General features: G+C 38.2%; 1 protein-coding gene across 1 annotated transcript in view; it reads right to left on the bottom strand.

Moving 5' to 3' along the window:
* The window catches only part of LOC111227846 (NLR family CARD domain-containing protein 3-like), a 75,623-nt gene that overhangs the window by 45,932 nt on the left and 9,921 nt on the right, over nucleotides 1-19,770 (bottom strand). The window contains exon 3 of the mRNA XM_022753571.1: nucleotides 19,433-19,606. Coding sequence (XP_022609292.1) covers nucleotides 19,433-19,606 — 174 coding nt within the window. The remainder of the gene's footprint in view (nucleotides 1-19,432; nucleotides 19,607-19,770) is intronic.

The following is a 19,770-nucleotide window of genomic DNA, read 5'->3' on the forward strand; positions in this document are numbered from 1 at the left end:
TGGACTCAACCACAGAAGAAGAAAACAGACTTTACCATTAAGATCCTCAGTGTGGATGAGTATGATATCAGCATTATGTCTGCAGTTTAGTGTCACCACAACTTTTACATTGTTTTAATCTCAGCACAGAAATAAATGATGGTGTCTGACCTCAGAGACTCCAGTCTGCAGTGTGGACTCTCCAGAAAATCACACAGCAGCTTCACTCCTGAATCCTGCAGCTTGTTTTCACTGAGCTCCAGTTCTCTCAGATGGGAGGGGTTGGACCACAGAGCTGAGGCCAGAGAAGTAAAGCTCATCTCTGACAAACTGCAGGACAACAGTCTGAATAGAGAATAAAACATGTAACATTAGAAGACAAAGTTCCTGCTTGAACCTGTACAGTGTTTCATCATCTGTTCAGAGCTGAGGAAGGTTTAGAAAGAAGTTTAGAAAAATAAAAATCATTGATAATCAATGAGATATGTCCTAATCAACCATCTTTTCTCTAAAATGAGTGTATATCATCATAGTGTCAGCCTTCTACAAACATCATCCCAATGTCACCACAAAAACACTAACATGTAAGTTCATGAAAATGATCAGCACAAATGTCAAATAAATACAATTTGCTTTTAATGTATGAACTTATTAAACCAATAGTGTGGTCCTTTAAGAATTTTCCTCCTTAACATGTTTAATAAGTAAATTCAACTCTATGAAAAAATGGCACAGAATTAAAGAGAAATTGAAGAACATTTGAGTCAAACTTTATTTACTTTTCGAAAAATTTTCACACTAAAACACACACAATTGATATACCCCATGGATATACTTAAACAAACTTACAAAAACACACTTATTTACATCCTTGTTTTACTATATCAATGGGGACCTGTCATTGGCATAATGCATTCCCTAGCTGTTATGGTTTGCCCTGACGGACACTTTATGTTTGGACATTTATTTAATTTCCTGTTTTATTTTGAAGTTGACTTCCTCGTGTATCTCGTGGCAATTTTACTTCTTGTCATTGTCCTGTTTCCCTCCTTGCTGATTGTCTGTCCCCCTTTATGTGTTATACCTGTGTTCAATTACCCTTGCCTCCCTTGTGTATGTAAGTCTCTGTCTTCCCCTTTGTCTTTGTCAGTTCATCTGTTTCTGTTTTGCCATGTTTCCCAAATGTGTCCTTGAGCTGCCGTTTTGTGTTCCTTGTTTCCGGATTATTTCTTAGTTCTATTTTGCCAGTTTTGTTGGTTGTTTTCTTTACTAAAAACTTTTCTCTCATCTGCACCCTTTTTGTCTGTTTGCATTTTGGGTCCTTAGTTTCTCGTACCCAAGCCTTAACCATCGCAAAATAATATCTAACTCTAAACTGGAGCAGTACCTCACAAATTACATTTTGCCTCATTTTGACTGGGCTTTGGTCCCCATGAGGACTACTGGTCCCAACAAGGTCAGTATTTTTACCAGAAAAGTTTACAAAAATGCATACAGGATGGGTAGGGAGGCACTTTATAATAAAAATAAATTTTATACACCAGTGGAGGAGGGTGGACTAGGATGCCTTCTCACTCAGTCAGTTATTCAAATCAAACCTTCTAGATACCTCTGCCCTTGCTTGAGTAGCAATTGAGAAAACTAGAATCACCTAGTTTCAGGCTAGATCCCTGTTAATCCGGAATCATAGAAAATACTAACCATTTGTGAGAAAATGTTGTCATGTCTTGAGTAATGGCTAAAAAGTGTTGAGATCACCTTGACCTTTGACCAACAAGTGTAATCACTTCATCCTTGAGTCCTAGTGAATGTATGTGCTGTATTTGAAGAAGTTCCTTCAAGGCGTTACTGAGATATTGTGTCACAATCCGAAAGCAATATGCCTCCCACTCTGGCTGTCACCAACGCTGAGGCATAAAACTTGTGGAGCCCTTCACAATACAGGCTTTTCTCAGACGAGAGGGGATATACCAAATAGGAACACTGTTGAGATTTGCTAGAGATAGCTGGAGAATGGCCCACTTAGTATGTGACAATCCCTATCATACTAAAAAAATAATCAATATAGTTAAGTAACTAAATCAATTAATAAAAAATTAATAAAATAATCTATTATGTAGGAGAACTGGTTAAGAGCAGGAATAATGCTCTCTTTTGAACCGTTTGTGTCAAAATATAATATACCCAGGAAAGATTTTTGGAAGTTTATTCAATTGAAGAGTTGTATTATGACTGTAGATAGAGTAGAAAAATCTTACCCCTGTCGCTTACATTAAGGTATTATGGTGATTAAGTTGGAAACTTAGAAGGGGAACATCTAGGTTCTATAATTTGCTTAGAAAACATCAATACCAAAACTATGAGGGTGTTAAGAACACTTGGGAAAAAGATCTTGGAATATCTTTTCACAGGGAGGCTTGGAGCAAGGTGGTAAAGTCTTGGTTCTCCATAGCCCAGGGCATGCAGACATGCCTAATCTTTTTTAGAATACTGAATAGGAATTATTGGACTCCATCAAAAATGTCAAGGTTGGGGCTATGGAAGGATGATAACTGTTGACAGGGTCATACTGTCACATATGCTATATGAATGTGAAATGGTGCTTATCTTCTGGTTAGACATAGTTCATTCTATTAATAACATACTAGAGACAGATCTCAGTGTGAATCCAGCATTATGCATATCAAGTATTTTGCTAATGGAAGTTAATCTGCCCTCAAACTTGAAACTATCCTTAATAACAAGCAACTTATTCACAGAGTTACAGCGTTACTAATGGTCTAGATGTATTTAGGAAGATATAGCCCATATTTGAGTGAAATAGGTAACTTTTGTAAGTTGCCAAGACAACTGATATTCAGGTATCCCATCCTTATTCTTTATGTATCATATAATTCTCTATGCTCGATGGATGAACGTCAAGTGTAATGTAGATGTCTAACAGCCCGTATCATACATTGAAGAATGTGCATGTTATGTTTTTTTTTCTTTTTTTCCCTTACCTTATATTTTATGTGTGAATCTTATGTCTTTGATATGTTTGTAAACTGAAAAAAGCAATAAAGAGGTTTAATCACAAAAAAAAAAAAAAATCCATACACACACACAGCTCATACACTAAACTTACCTCAAACACCTGCAACGGGTGATATGATTTCTAAACTCACCTGAAGTCTAACTTAATAAATGTTTTTCACTTTCAACCAATCAGAAAAAATTCTGAAGCATTTTTCATACACTTAAAAATGACTTGTTAGATTTAAGTTAATGGGGGAAGGCTTAAAGAACCAACATGTTCATTTGTGGATTACAGATAGAAGATCTACAACAGTAACAGTGAACTGACCTCAAAGTTTCCAGTCTACAGTGTGGACTCTCCAGAAAACCACACAGCAGCTTCACTCCTGAATCCTGCAGCTTGTTGTTACACAGGTCCAGTTCTCTCAGATGGGAGGGGTTGGAATTCAGAGCTGAGACCAGAGACGCACAGCTGATCTCTGACAAACCGCAGTCCTTCACTCTGCATAAATAATAAAAGATGTAACTTTAGAAGACAAAGTTCCTGCTTGAAACCATTCAGTGTTTCATTGTCTGTTCAGAGTTAAAGAAGATTTAGAAAGTAGAAGTTAAGATAATGGAAACTCCAATCACCTGAACCAACAGGCTGCAGGTTTGCAGGTTAAGACCAGTAAAATAACATGCTGCTGCTTTAATAAAGATGTAGTGTCTCCATCTCTTAAACTCTACCAACTCCCCCAGTGGCTCCATCTGTACAAACTCAGGTTGTGCAGCCAAATTTATTTGAGATTCTACTAAAGATCCTCAAGTTTTCAAAGATCACAAACATGTCAGGCTGAACTTTGGGGGAAATGGGAGAAAATATGAAAATTGATATATATAGTTGTGTGAAAAAGTGTTTGCCCCCCTCCTGATTTCTTATTTTTTTGCATGTTTGTCACACTTAAATGTTTCAGATCAAACAAATTTAAATATTAGACAAAGATAACACAAGTAAACACAAAATGCAATTTTTAAATTAAGGTTTTTGTTATTAAGGGGAAAAAAAATCCAAACCTACATGGCCCTGTGTGAAAAAGTGATTGCCCCCTAATCTTAATAACTGGTTGGGCCACCCTTAGCAGCAACAACTGCAATCAAGCGTTTGCGATAACTGGCAATGAGTCTTTTACAGCGCTGTGGAGGAATTTTGGCCCACTCATCTTTGCAGAATTGTTGTAATTCAGCCACATTGGAGGGTTTTCGAGCATGAACCGCCTTTTTAAGGTCATGCCACAGCATCTCAATCGGATTCAAGTCGGGACTTTGACTAGGCCACTCCAAAGTCTTCATTTTGTTTTTCTTAAGCCATTCAGAGGTGGACTTGCTGGCGTGTTTTGGATCATTGTCCTGCTGCAGAACCCAAGTGCGCTTCAGCTTGAGGTCGCGAACAGATGGCCGGACATTCTCCTTCAGGATTTTTTGGTAGACAGCAGAACTCATGGTTCCATTTACCACAGCAAGTCTTCCAGGTCCTGAAGCAGCAAAACAGCCCCAGACCACCACACTACCACCACCATATTTTACTGTTGGTATGATGTTCCTTTTCTGAAATGCCGTGTTACTTTTACGCCAGATGTAATGGGACATACACCTTCCAAAAAGTTCAACTTTTGTCTCGTCAGTCCACAGAGTATTTTCCCAAAAGTCTTGGGGATCATCAAGATGTTTTCTGGCAAAACTGAGACAAGCCTTTATGTTCTTTTTGCTCAGCAGTGTTTTTCGTCTTGGAACTCTGCCATGCAGGCCATTTTTGCCCAGTCTCTTTCTTATGGTGGAGTCATGAACACTGACCTTAACTGAGGCAAGTGAGGCCTGCAGTTCTTTGGATGTTGTTCTGGGGTCTTTTGTGACCTCTTGGATGAGTCATTGCTGCGCTCTTGGGGTAATTTTGGTCGGCCGGCCACTCCTGGGAAGGTTCACCACTGTTCCATGTTTTTGCCATTTGTGGATAATGGCTCTCACTGTGGTTCGCTGGAGTCCCAAAGCTTTAGAAATGGCTTTGTAACCTTTTCCAGACTGATAGATCTCAATTACTTTGTTTCTCATTTGTTCCTGAATTTCTTTGGGTCGCAGTATGATGTCTAGCTTTTGAGGATCTTTTGGTCTACTTCACTTTGTCAGGCAGGTCCTATTTAAGTGATTTCTTGATTGAGAATAGGTGTGGCAGTAATCAGGCCTGGGTGTGGCTAGAGAAATTGAACTCAGCTTTCCAAAGATGTGATAAACCACAGTTAATTTATGTTTTAACAGGGGGGGGGGGGGCAATCACTTTTTCACACAGGGCCATTTAGGTTTGGATTTTTTTTCTCCCCTTAATAATAAAAACCTTCATTTAAAAACTGCATTTTGTGTTTACTTGTGTTATCTTTGTCTAATATTTAAATTTGTTTGATGAGCTGAAACATTTAAGTGTGACAAACATGCAAAAAAATAAGAAATCAGGAAGGGGGCAAACACTTTTTCACACTTTTTCAACTGTAAATACATTGTCAAGTCAACCTTATTTACATAGCGCCAAATCATGACAAATGTGATCTTCAGGAACTTTTCATATACAGCAGATCTAGACCGTACTCTTTACAATATTATGTACAGAGACCCAACATTCCCCCATAAGAAAGCACTTGGCGACAGTGGTGAGGAAAATCTTCCTTTTAACAGGCAGGAAGAAAGGGAACATAGCATCATGCAAGTTCCACATACAGATATATAGTAGTACTACTACTGATAATAATCAATAAATAAGTAAAAACAAATAATAAATATAGCCGTAAGTGGCAATTATCGAGGTCCAAGCAGGTTGCAAGCATTTCAATACAATATGTATCAATTCCTATTGAGCTTTTGCTGAAGCACGACTGAAGCAGGACTTATGCCATCTGGGGTTTCCCCTGACCAGAGAAGGTGACTTACTGATTTGACTGAGTAATGACCTTGATTCTTCAGATTTTGTTCCAAGACCATGCACACCAATTTATTGTGTCCAGTTTTTCAGATATACATGTCTGGCAATCCCTAGGGGGCAGGCTCAAAATGCTTTGGTAGGCCTATTTCCAAACACGGTCTTAAAAAATCTACCAGGATTTATGACAACCGCACAAATTCACTAAACCCTGCTCTTTGCAAAAATATTTTGGTTGATGGCGGTCATGTTTTTCAGCTGATCTTCCTTATTTATAATGGAACTGTGTACTTCTGTATCCCAAGGCTCCATCATGGTGGCCTTTGTTACTTTACAGAGGATTTTTGCTAAGTATATTAACTTGCAGGTGTGAGTTAAATTTTAAGCCAATAGGACTTAAGGTGTGGTAGGGGCAGCCTTTCAGATTTTTCTTTTTACATATATATTTTTACAGGGCTTAGTTATGGCCTGAGCCAGCTGTAACTAAGCCCTGCAAGCTTTATCAAAGAGGAACGTTTTAAGGCTGTTAAACGGGAGAGGGTGTCTGCCTCCCAGACCCAGGTTCTACAGAAGAGAAGCCTAATAGCCTCAGGCTCTGCCTCCCATTCAACTTTTGGAGACTCTAGAAAACCACACGTAAGCCTGCATTCTTGGAGCACAGTGTTCAAGTGGGGTAATTGGGTACTCTTTCAGATATGAGACTTTTGTGGATTTCACAGGGTGAAACACAGGTGAAATATGATCTCTGGATCAAGCGACGCTTTTCACAGTTTATTGAGACATCCTGATAATAAGGAATAATTTAGCCTAGAAGTAACAAATACATGAAATAGTTTTTCACAGTACAGGATGTGCCAGATTTTTGCAATTTTACATAGGTGAAAAAAGGCAGGACATATCCTGATGAAAGATAACTAAATGATTAGATTTTTCTGAGGTGTTTTTGAGGTGCATTTGGGGCCAAGTGCAATTGCTTCAGTTTTTATAGCAGAAAGTTTTATTTCGATAAGGCAAGCTTGTAGCTCAGCCAGCTGACTGGTTTCATTTGGCTTTACTGATGAGTACAATCATCTGCATAACAATTGAAGTTCATGGTTGGGGCAAGGGATGAAGAGACAATTTTTATATTGATATCGTGATGGAGAGATGTAGTAAATTTTCACTAGAATATACTATGTATTATAAACATATTGAATGTTAAACTTATATATCCAATGAAATAGCTATATTCACAACTGATCTTAAATTTGTATGTAAACCAGCCTTTGTTGAAGTAAGTTTGTTATAGAATGGAACCTGGGGGGAATAAAGTTTTCAAAATAAAATGGTCTGAAGGGTCCTGAAAACAATGGTGTTAGAGAACAGCCATGGTGAGGCCCAGGTTGGGGATAGATGGGGGATTTCTGGACACCTGGCACCATTATGATAACCTTGCATGCCTGATTTGGCGAAATTCCACACAGGGCTGGACACCATTTTTCCCATGGCATTTAAAGGTTTGCTTCAGAAAATAGGTGGAGAGCCCACCTAAGAAGGAGGAATTACTTAACTTTATATGATGGCGCACAGGCACTCTGTCTTCAGTTCGGATCCGGATCTGATCTCACTTTTATTCTTGTGAAAGAATAAATTCTATTGCATTGGACTCTGACCATTTCCAGTGACTTGTAATAGCAAGTAAAACTGCCTGTGGTCTACAGATTCGGGGACTGAATTCTGAAATCCATGTTCAAGTACAGCAGGCCTGAACATGAGAGTTCAAGTTACCACCACTGCGAGACTGCAATGTGGGGTTGTTAATTGGTTATGATTGCCCATCAGCACTAGCTCCCTTGGAGGTCATCAGGGGTGTCGAAAATTAACCTTTCTCTCAAAGGACTGTGCTTGGGTCGAGCATTATAGGGTCAACCAATCCCCATTTGGATGGACAGGGAGACCAGAGTCATGTACATCGGGTGGCAGTGAAGGAATTACCAGTACTACCAGCAACGGATGTGCTGAAAGTCCTAGAATCTGACTTTAATGAAAGGAGCTATGAGGAGAAGTATGTGTCTCAAGACGATGTACGCTTTATACATCTTCTTAGTGACAATATTAAGCAGAAGGAAGATGGACACTACGAGATGCCCCTCCCTTTCAAGGGTAGTAGCCCACCATCATTACCAAATAATAAGAAGCTGGCTAATGTTAGGCTACAACACCTAAAGAAGAAGTTAAATGCGAACAAACAGTATCATGACCATTATACAGCCTTCATGGAAGAAACCATCATGGAAGGTGATTCAGAGCCAGCCCCCTCAGTCTCTGGGGGGGGGGGACTGTGTGGTATATGCCACATCATGGGGTCTACCACCCCAAGAAGCCTAGCAAGCTAAGAGTTGTATTTCAGTGTTCAGTAAATTTCCGTGGCATCTCTCTGAACGATACTCTGCTGACAGGCCCTGACCTAATCAACTCTTTGCTGGGATTTCTTTGTTGTCTTAGGAGGGAATCAGTTGCTGTAACCTGCGACATTGAAAGGATGTTTCACCAATTCTACGTCTCACCTGAGACTCGCAACTACCTTAGGTTCCTCTGGTGGGAGGACGGACAGTTAGAAACAGAACTGAACTTCACAATCGCACAGTGTCCAGGTAGACTGGATGATGCCTCCCTTAGAACGCTGTTCTATGAGGCCATGGCCATCATAAATGGTTGTCCATTAAATGTTGATGGGATAAATGATCCCAAGTCACTGGAGCCCTTGATTCCAAACCACCTCATCCTGATGAAATCTAAGGTCTTACCACCTCTTGGAAAGCTTGTGAAAGAAGATATGTATGCCGCAAAAAGGTGGCACCAAGTACAATACAAAATATCTGACTGAACAGTTTTGGAGTCGATGGAAAAAGGAATACCTCCTGAATGCTTCCTTAAGGCAAAAGTGGAATGTACCCCAGCGCAACCTCAAACTGAATGACATAGTCATCATCAAGGAAGACACACTTCCAAGGAACGTGTGGCATATGAGTGGTTGAAACCACAGAAGGGACTGGTGGTTTGGTTCATCAAGTCAAGGTTCAAGTAGGGGAGATGAAATTGACAAAGAAAGGGGACTGTCCCCCTAAACCCTCAGTCATCGGGCGGCCAATCCAGAAGCAGGTGTTCCTCCTTGAAAGTGAATAATTGACTGCCAATTTCAAAACATTCTTACATCAGACATGTTTGTCTAACTTTTTCTAAGGTGACCTCAAGACTTATATCTTTAGGTGTAGTCATAGAAATCATGTATGATTCACTGTTTGTTTACCTTGCTGGGTTCATTCATCATAACATGATTTGGTGGGAGTGTAAGTGGCCACTAGTGCTGTCACTGAGTTGTATTACATCATTCATGTCATCGGGCTGAATCAGTATGAAAAAAAGTCAAAAGTCTGCTAGCTTGTTCTCACTCTCCGCACCTATGTCTCTCCGTGTGAGTGAAAATGGTACGTAATGAAGCTTAATGTCAGTCAATTACATCATCATATCATTTATGCACAATGTAGTGCTTATGGACACTGTTCTTTGTATATGTTTGTTTATGCCCAGCGTGCCGCAGTGTAGTTTGATTCTGCAGAGGTTCATTAAATTAGCAGTGCTAACTGTGCACATAAGTCTAGCTAAATTCAAGAGGTTTGCAACCTTGGTTAAGCAAAGCGAGGTAAGTTATGCTCTGTGTATGAGCGGTAAATAAGTTATGAAACTGCAAATGTTATTGGTGATGTTTCATGATGTTATTTTATGCTAATAGGAAAGTTACATGTGCTAAGTTGAGCACCCTTGAAGTATTAATCACGGCTTGAATGAGCTGTTTTAGGCAGCACTTAAATACTTATTTATTGTATGTATGTATTTTGGTTGTTTTAAGTTAATGAGAGTTCATGTGCTTTATTACACTGTAAAAATTAAGGATTTGTTTATTATTTTATGTGAACTGCTCACATTTGTGTTTATTTTCTATATAGTTTTCACATGCTAGAAGACATACAGACAAATAAAGGAATTGCACCCGTAAGAGTATCTCTGCCATGACAAGTGACACCAAGGGCTGCTACACTACCCCTTTTGGTTGTTTCAGGTTGGTTGCCTGCTTTTTACGTTTTAAGATCTCACAATCAGCAACTAAGTGGCCAGGCTTGTAGGCTACAAGCCAGATGGATGACGGCTATGGCACATATTGCAACCCATTTCAGCAAGACAAGAACACCAAATCTAATCGATTCAAAATGTGAATCCTCACATAAACTTGAAAGATCCAAATGGAAGAAAAATGCATTATCTCCGCACTCATTCCTCAGTCGGAAACCATAGTCTGGTAATTTGATCCAAGTCCAGGCACAACTTTCAAAGCCATAAAGAACAGCCTATCCAATACGCCTATCTTTCTAACTTTTCAACACTCGTTCCTCCATTGGTCTCTGAACAGCGTATGCAGCATAATAGGCCTACTGTTGTCAAATGATTAGTCCAAAAGATTGCGACAATGATATGAAAACAAAATGAATAGCCTATTCATTGCAGTGCAGTCACGTGCATTATTGAGCTGATACTTCACTGAGCCAAAGTGTAAACAAAGGTTTTTATTAATAAAGTGGGTCTACTTGATGTATACAAAATATAGGGTTCTTTATGGCTGTAAACATACCCTATATGAATAGTGATATTCTTGCTACGTGACCGTAAAAATATGCAAGAATATTTTCCATAGACATATAATCATCTATTTTTGAATCTAAAAATGACCCGAGCCCCATGACAGAATTCCGACACAGTGCCGGAGAACTTTAAGCCATGCATCTAAGCGCATCTTCAGCTCACTCTGCTTGTGCATAACAGCATAACAGTGTATAGTGTGTGCACTCTGTGCGCATGTGTATGTTGGCACATATTAGTCAGTGAAATACTGTGCCACTGACATAAGACCAGGTTTTTGCCAGTCAAACACGCAATCACTTTCCACTACCTCAGGATAGCAATGCGCCAACAATGCACCTGACCACATTACATTTTAAGACCAAGATGCCCATGGCTGCACAGATGGGTGTGTGAGGTGAGTGTATTTGCTTTTTGAATAATGTGGGTGCTGGACGGGAAATGAGAACTGTGTCTGCCTGAAACTAGAAAAGACACTTGTGTTGCACTTTACACAGAGTGTAAGATAGGGCCCTCAGTGTGGATAAATATGATATCAGCCTTATGTCTGCAGTTTAGTGTCACCACATCATGTTAATCTAAAAGAAGAAGAAATAATAAATTGTATCTGACCTCAGATTCTGCAGTCTACAGTGTGGACTCTCCAGAAAATCACACAGCTCCTTCACTCCTGAATCCTGCAGCTTGTTTTCACTGAGCTCCAGTTCAGTCAGATGGGAGGGGTTGGACTTCAGAGCTGAGGCCAGAGAAGTAAAGCTGCTCTCTGACAAACTGCAGTCCTTCAATCTGAATAGAGAATAAATCATGTAGATAAAAGTCATTCAAAATCCAATCAGACATGTCCTAATCAATGAGCTTTTCTCTAAAACAAGTGTCTTTGTTATTCTGTTATTGTGGATCATCATAATGTCAACCTTGAGAATGGTTGGTTCTTTAAGCCTTTCCCCCTTAACAAATAAATTGAGATGTGAAAAAAATGCAAAATGCTTTAAGTAAACAGCTGTTAATATAAAGGTTGGTTACGTAGAGGTAGCAAAAACGTAACTTAAATAGCGGGTTTAAGACTTCTGGTTAGGGTTCAGTTTGATTTTAAACGATTTTAGAGGTTATCAGCTAATGTTAGCTCTCTGAGCTAGTCTGCTCCCACAGTTTCAAGCTAAGGAGCTAACTGATGTTACAGTACTTATATGGACAGTGAATTGGAAAAAAACACAAAGCATTGGAACAAACTCTGGCTCATTGGAAATGAGCTGGGGGGGGGGTTCAAAAATGGATATATGATTGTTTTTTAAAGGAAAGCAGCCAGGTTCAGGTGAGGGAGTAAAGTCAAATAGATGTTATCTCACTGTATTGCCCTAAGCGGTCCATTTAGCTTTTATTTCTAAATTATCTGTTTGGTTGTTACACTTTTCTTTTGGTTGACAGCACAAGGGAGAGAGGAGGATAGAGAGGGAGAGAAGGAGAGAGAGCAGGATGGAGGCAGCAGGAAGAGAGAGCAAGAGCAGTAAGAACCAGGTGAGAAAAAGGACAGGTAGTCAAGAAAAATTGAGTTGAGTTTTTGGGGTGAATTGAGCCAAAGTTAAAAAAAAAAAGAAAAAAAAAACTTTATTTATTCAATTACTGTTGCTGCTCATTATCTTTTATTTTAATGCTGGTAGTTCAAGAAGAAAATTACTTTAAATGTTTTTTCATTTAGTCAATTTTTTTTTCCTTTACCACGTGATGGTTTTATGGCTCAACATTAAAATAAGTTTTCTGTGATTTTTTTTTGTCTTGAGTAGCTGACAGATTGATAACTCGTTATTACAGTAACAGGTAGTTGTCTGGACATTGGCAAGTCAGTTTGAGCTCTATCAAGTTGCATGTACTTTACTTGTAAAGATAACATTTTTCAAGTCTCGGCACAGGTTCTTAAACACTTTAGCAAGGTACTGCATGCATGTCATTCTCATAAGGGGCTGAGCCCCCCTAAAAGTCGGATCCTAGAATCGCCCCTGGTTCAGTTTACAATTAGGTCAAGGGTACAGTTAGGGGTAAGGGGGTAGGGAATGTATTATATCAATAATTGTACACATGGGGATAGTGGAACAGATATGTGTGTGTGCATCTACTTCTACTTCAATGGTTGTGAGGACCAGTGTGACTTTTAGACCACTAGAATGAGGACCTTTTCAGAATGTGAGGACATTCTGGCCTGTTCTCTCAACTTCAAAGGGCTGTTCGAGAGTTCATATTTAGTTTTAGGGTTCGGTTTAGAATTAGACCCAGGTAAGTGCTTCTGGGTAGGGGTAGGGTTAGAAACCAGTGTCCTCACAATGATAGAGGTACAAGGTGTGCATGTGTGTACTTTTAAAAAGAAAAAGATCTACAGCAGTAACAGACAGTGAACTGACCTCAGATTCTCCAGTCTACACTGTGGACTCTCTAGAAAACCACACAGCAGCTTCACTCCTGAATCCTGCAGCTTGTTTTCACTCAGGTCCAGGTCAGTCAGATGGGAGGGGTTGGACTTCAGAGCTGAGGCCAGAGAAGTAAAGCTGATGTCTGACAAACTGCAGTCCTTCAATCTGAATAAAGAATAAAAAACTGACTTTAGAAGACAACGTTCATGCTTGAAACCATAAAATCATCTGTTCAGAGCTGAAGAAGGTTTAGAAAGTAAAAGTTTAGAAAATGGAAACTCAAATACCTGAACCAACAGGCTGCAGGTTAAAACAGTCAAATACAAACAGTGAAAATGAGCTCTCATTAAAGTTATAATGTGTTTTTAAATACCAGAACAAGAGAAATCTATGATTTTAATCATGGTAATGGTCCGTTTCATTTGGTCGCCAGTGAATGACATCATATCCTCTATGTACATGTGTCAGTGTTGTGGTTGTCTGCCAGAGGCTCAACATTTACTTTTTATCCAGTTTTAAGCCACATTTCATTTAAGATACACTTTTTACACCTTGGTTGTTTTCAACTATATATTTTAATCAGATGAAGGACTTTAGTCATCAAATGTCTGGAGCTGAAGTTATCAAAGAAACAAGCTGAGGAAATGTTATGCCGAGAACACGCTGTGTGTGTATGGCGACTGACATCGCTGAACTACTGTAGAGAAGCACGAGTGCATGTTCATATCAGATGTGTCTCTGCTGCTTTGCCGTTACTGGCAGCCCTATCGCTCTACATAGAGTTTTCAGATTACTGTAACATTGGATTTCTCCTTATATAAATTAATTTCTGGTTTATTTTTGAGAGAAAACGTCGGTAAAGTGCCACTGTCTCCACATGCAGCTGCTAAAATGTTTAAAAAACACTATTATATTACTTCATGTCAGTGTCATATTCAGATTCAGCCTGGACAAAGAAAACTATAGTGGAAGCTGTCAGTTTAAGGTAATGTTGCTGCTATGATGACAATATGACATCAGCAGGTCTCTGCCTATTTGTGCTGGGACACGCGCATCACACTTGAAAAACAGGCAAGATGCCAAATCTCTAGACACAGCCACAAGGCGTGAGAATTGACAGTAATGCCTGTGAAGACAACTCCCATGATCCACTACTTCACAACGTCACCAAATGCAGTCTTTTGTTATTGTTTTGATTGAGAGACCAAAGTTTTATACACATATACAAAATTAACTATTGTGTGAAATGTCAGAGCCACAAAACATGGTGTACTGAGTTTAAACATTGAATGTATCAAAACTTATTTAAAGTGTTGAAACAAACAGATACAGAACTGGTTATTATGTCGTCTTTGGTTTGAATATTTCAGTCAGTACAAACATTACAGAGCATTTTTAAAGTGATGGAACCATCAGCTATTGATTATATATTTCTGATTGTTTGATAGATCAAATGTGTCTGTGTTATTTTAAAAACTGAAAAGGGGACATTTAAAGACGAAATAAAGTCACTGAACTAAACCACTGAATAAGAAAACAAACTTTACCATTAAGATCCTCAGTGTTGATCAGTATGATATCAGCTTTATGTCTGCAGTTTAGTGTCACCACAACTTTTATATTGTTTTAATTTCAGCACAGAAATAAAAAAAATTGTGTCTGACCTCAGATTCTCCAGTCTACAGTGTGGACTCTCCAGAAAACCACACAGCTCCTTCACTCCTGAATCCTGCAGCTTGTTGTTACTCAGGTCCAGTTCTCTCAGATGGGAGGGGTTGGACTTCAGAGCTGAGGCCAGAGAAGTGAAGCTGCTCTCTGACAAACTGCAGCCACTCAACCTGAATAAAGAAGAAATCATGTAGATACAAATCATTGATAATCAATCAGATATCCTCATCAATTAACTTTTTTTTCTAAAATGAAGTGACTTTGTTCCTCTGTTATTGTGGATCATCATAATGTCAGCCTTCTACAGACATCACCCACATGTCAACACAGATTCATAACATGCTGCTGACCACAGTCATGTCTGGATCAATCAATACATATCAAATCAGACATTTTGGACTAAAATCCTTACTTTATCAATGATCATCTTCCTGTATTTGTAGCTGAGTGGGTTTGTAGTTAAACAATGTTTGTTTAACAATGTTAAAGGAGAAATTCACATTTTTTTCCAGCCTGTCCGTCAGTCATATTTCATATGTAGATTAAAAGAGGTGTTGGTGCCAGTGATTCTTCCTGCTGTCCACACTGACTGAAGTAGTCTCTCCCTAACACAACTACTGTAAAGCCCCCTTTCCACTGGTCAGAAACTGCTATGACTTGCTAACATTAAGCTTTTGTCTGCAATGGAAAAGGGTTCAATCAGCATTCACACCTGGGTCAAATGACTTTGCAGAAGAGGCAGGTATATATCAGCTCCAGCTCTGATGGGCAGTGATGTAAACACAACATCCTTGTAAACCCGCTCATTTTTACCCATTTTCCTGGTGGGAGGTCTTTCAGAGCACAGACACCATAAACACACTCACTCTTCCTCCCCTGCATTGTGTGTGTGCTCTGTGAGTGCATGTGATGACATCACTCCTTGTGTGTGTCTTCATTCTACAACACAAACACGACCGGCAGTGGAAAAGGGGGCAATTGGCTTTTATTAGTGGGTTTACCCACATTTAAAAAACCCGGTTATACCTGCTTATTTAGGTGGTAAAAGGCCGGGTATAAGAATTGTTATGCCTGTAGGAAACCTAAGCATAGCAAGAATTCTCCATTCATGGTGCCACAACAATTTGCAGTCCAGCAGAATTAACTTATTTACAATTATGGTAGGAATAGGCATCAAGCTGAGCACAGCCAAAACAACAAACAAAATAATCTGTCATTTTATCCAATAATTTACCAAAAAGAAATCAGAACAAAAATCAAGCAGGTAAGATGCTTGATTTTTGCCTCCCTAACAAATACACATGTGAAAAGTGTTCACAAAAGAAAAAGGCATCTCACCCTATACCAGGACTGCTTTTAAAAGATATTTACACAATTTATAACACAGATCACTCTGATCAACTAAGCACGTTGACACTGACTTCACAAAATAGCAAGGTACACTTTGATTGTGAGTAGAGAAGTCAAGCTTGGCATTGGCAAATGCCATTTTAAAGCTGGCGCAATCACTCTCTGGTCCAATCAGCAACCACTTAAGGCAAATAACAAGCTAGAAAGGAACACAGGACAGGTGAACAGCACACCCTCAGGCAGGGAGGGAGAACAACAAAAACACACTCAAGTACAAATAGGCTCACAAATGATGGCTCAGGGTCATAACAGAAATTACTTCATGAGTTCATACACATATATATCAGCTGAAGCTTAATTAAGCTTTTCTTGCAGAGATGCAGCTTTTGTCACATTCAGATGAGCAGCAGTACAAGAGGATCTGTGAGTTCATGCTGTAGTTTAACTTCAATTGAGCTTTTTAACATTAATGATCAAAATATCTCTTCATACACTCCGTGTTTAATTTATGAAAGATAAAAGAGTTAAATGATTGTTAAATAAACTTTGTTAGGGAACATAAACTTTTTAAAACTATATAGTGTGTACTTGCTCTAAATCCCAAACATTAAATAACTTGTCTCACCTCTCTTTTAGTTGTAATTACAACAGAGACCCAGAGAAAAGAAAATCAGAAAAGAGTTCTCAAATATGTCTCATTTATTTCTCCTAGACTCTGAGAAAAAACAAAATTAGACTATAACTTATTTCTCCCATCTCTCAGTTTTTTTTCCATGAGAAAAGGACTCACAAAATCTCAACTTTTGTGCCTCTTCTTTCTCAAGCAAAGACATCAGAAAGCTCTCTCTGTGAACTCAATCTATTCTCATCCCAGCCTTTAGTTTCACAAATTCATACAGTACATCTCACACAAAGCTCAGACAGAGCAAACAAAGAGCTCTCTGCTAGCACTCACTGAATTCTCATTCAGACCTAATGTTTTAATCTCAACCCCGCACTACAGTTGAAGTCAGAAGTTTACATTAACTTAAACTCATTTTTTAACAACTCCACAGATTTCGTGTTTTTGCACATCTGTAAGGGAATCTATTTTGTGCGTGACATAAGTAATTTTTCCAATAATTTGTTGTTTGAGGGACTGGTGAACTTTACAAAACAGATGGCATCATGAGGAAGGAAAATTATGTGGATATTTTGAAGCAACATCTCGAAACATCAGCCAGGAAATTAAAGCTCGGTCATAAATGATTCCTTCAAATGGACAATCATACTTCCAAAGATGTGACAACATGGCTTGAGAACAACAAGGTCAAAGTATTATGGCCATCACAAAGCCCTGACTTCGATCCAACAGAAAATTTGTGTGCAGACTTGAAAAGGCATACGCAAGTAAGGATGCCTACAACTCTGACTCAGTTCACCAGTTCTGTCAGGAGGAAAGGGCCAAAATTCAGCAACTTATTGTGAGAAGCTTGTGGAAGGCTAGCAGAGACGTTTGACCTTAGTTAAACATTTTAAAGACAATGCTATACTAACAACGTGTCTGTAAACTTCTGACACACTGGGGATGTATAAAAGCTGAAATAATTATTCTCTCTACTATTATTCTGACATTTCACATTCTTAAAATGAAGAAGTGATCCTAACCTACCATAGATAAGTCATGTTCATTAGGATTAAATGACAGGAATTGTGCAAAAGAGTTTAAATGTATGGTACCACTTCACAATAAGACTAAGAATTTCAAAATAGTTTGTCATTGGGTTATTAATTTGGATGTTAACACGTTATACATAAATAAATGAAATAAATAAACAAGTTATAAAACAGTTTTCATACATTGATGCAGGCTCACTATTTGGCAAGAACAAGTTCATGCTTACTACTCATTAATGTTACTCATGAGTTTTAACAGGTAAAAGGGAGCCTTATTTATAAGTTTGAAACACATCACAATTTATTAATGAGTTACTATTATTTATAACAGGTAACTCATTAAAAAATTATGATGTGTTTTACACTTTACAATAAGACTCCCTTTTGCCAGTTATAAATGTAACATGCTTAATTGCTGGTAACTTAAATATGTGATGAAACAGCAGGTACAAATGCTGGATGATGGAGTTACTAATGAGACATGAGGCTTAACAATACAGAGTAATGTAGGCTCACTATTTGCCAAGCAACAGGTCACTGTTGCCCTTTTTATCTAATGTGTTATAACAGCTTATAAATGATTTATAAAGCGTTAACAAGCTAAGTAATGAACTAGTTATAAACCATTCCTAAATCCTTTATAAGGGTAGTCTTGTTGTAAAGTGGTACCAAATGTTTTTGGCTAAGGTGTATGTGAACTTGACTTTAACTGTATATCTGATATCATGTTGACCGTGTTATTATCCACACAATTAATTGATTAATGATTAATATTTTATTATTGTAGGCTGAATGAATTGAATGAAAAATGACTGTAGGCAGCAAAGCACTTGCTGGTATTACCAATATTATATATTATTTTAAGTGTTCCACTGGACATGATTCAGTTTTGTTACATGGTCCACTTCATAAAAGTTTATGAGTTTATTTCAGACTGAGTTGTCATGTACTAATTTGACATTGTAAAATAAAAACGAAGGTGATATATTATTGACTAGAGAGCAAGAAAGTTTCAATTTTAGCCACAAGTCACCATTAGAAAATTTAATTGGACAAGACCGTCATCCATTACGTTACCACACACTGCATCATGATTGGTTAATTTACAAAGTAGGTGTGTGTAACGTGAGTTAAAAGAGTTGAACAGTAATGATCTATTTAGTGTAAAAATACACTGAATTCACAGTCTGTAATAAGATTTAAAATTCACGATAAGGTTAAAAAGATGTGGATGGTCATGAAAAGCTGTGTTTAAAAATTGTTTAATGACATTAAGATCTCATGTTCTGTTAAAGAGTTAAAATGCTAAAAAGTATTTAATTCATTCATTGTTTATTTCATTCTTATTGTTAAAAGTAATATATATACTGTATATATATATATATATATATACATATATATATATATATATACATGTATATATACATACACATATATACACATATATATATACATATATACACATATATATATACATATATATATATATATGTATGTACATACATAACTGTTTTGTCAATGATCTTGGTCTTGATCTGCTAGTCAGCGATTGATTGTTTTTGTCTCCGCCCACATTACCTAGCGGGAAACTGTGGTAGTTCCTGTTGTTCGGAATAAAAGCTCACTGATTTATTACTTTGATTACTTTTCTGCCCATTTTCCGATGGGTGTAACATAATGTACAAATTTCATTTAAATATATGCAAAAAGAAACAACAACTGGTACAATCAGTGAACTGACCTCAAAGTCTCCAGTGTACAGTGTGGACTCTCCAGTCCAGCAGACAGTAGCTTCACTCCTGAATCCTGTAAGTTGTTTCCACTCAGGTCCAGGTCGCTCAGATGGGAGGGGTTGGACTTCAGAGCTGAGGCCAAGACTTCACAGTGAGTCTCTGAGAGTCCGCAATCAGTAAGTCTATGATTAGAGAATATATGAAATCTGTTACAATGAAATCAGATAGTTTGTAAAAAAAAAAAAAATACAGGCTCAGTTCATATGATTACGAAAGCAAACTGATAAAACTGATCCGTCACATCTCATCCCTTCCTGTAACAGTGTCGGAGCCTCTGTGTGTAACC

Source organism: Seriola dumerili, unplaced genomic scaffold (assembly GCF_002260705.1).
Source record: "Seriola dumerili isolate Sdu_G_001 unplaced genomic scaffold, Sdu_1.0 BDQW01000191.1, whole genome shotgun sequence".
Lineage (NCBI taxonomy): Eukaryota > Metazoa > Chordata > Actinopteri > Carangiformes > Carangidae > Seriola > Seriola dumerili.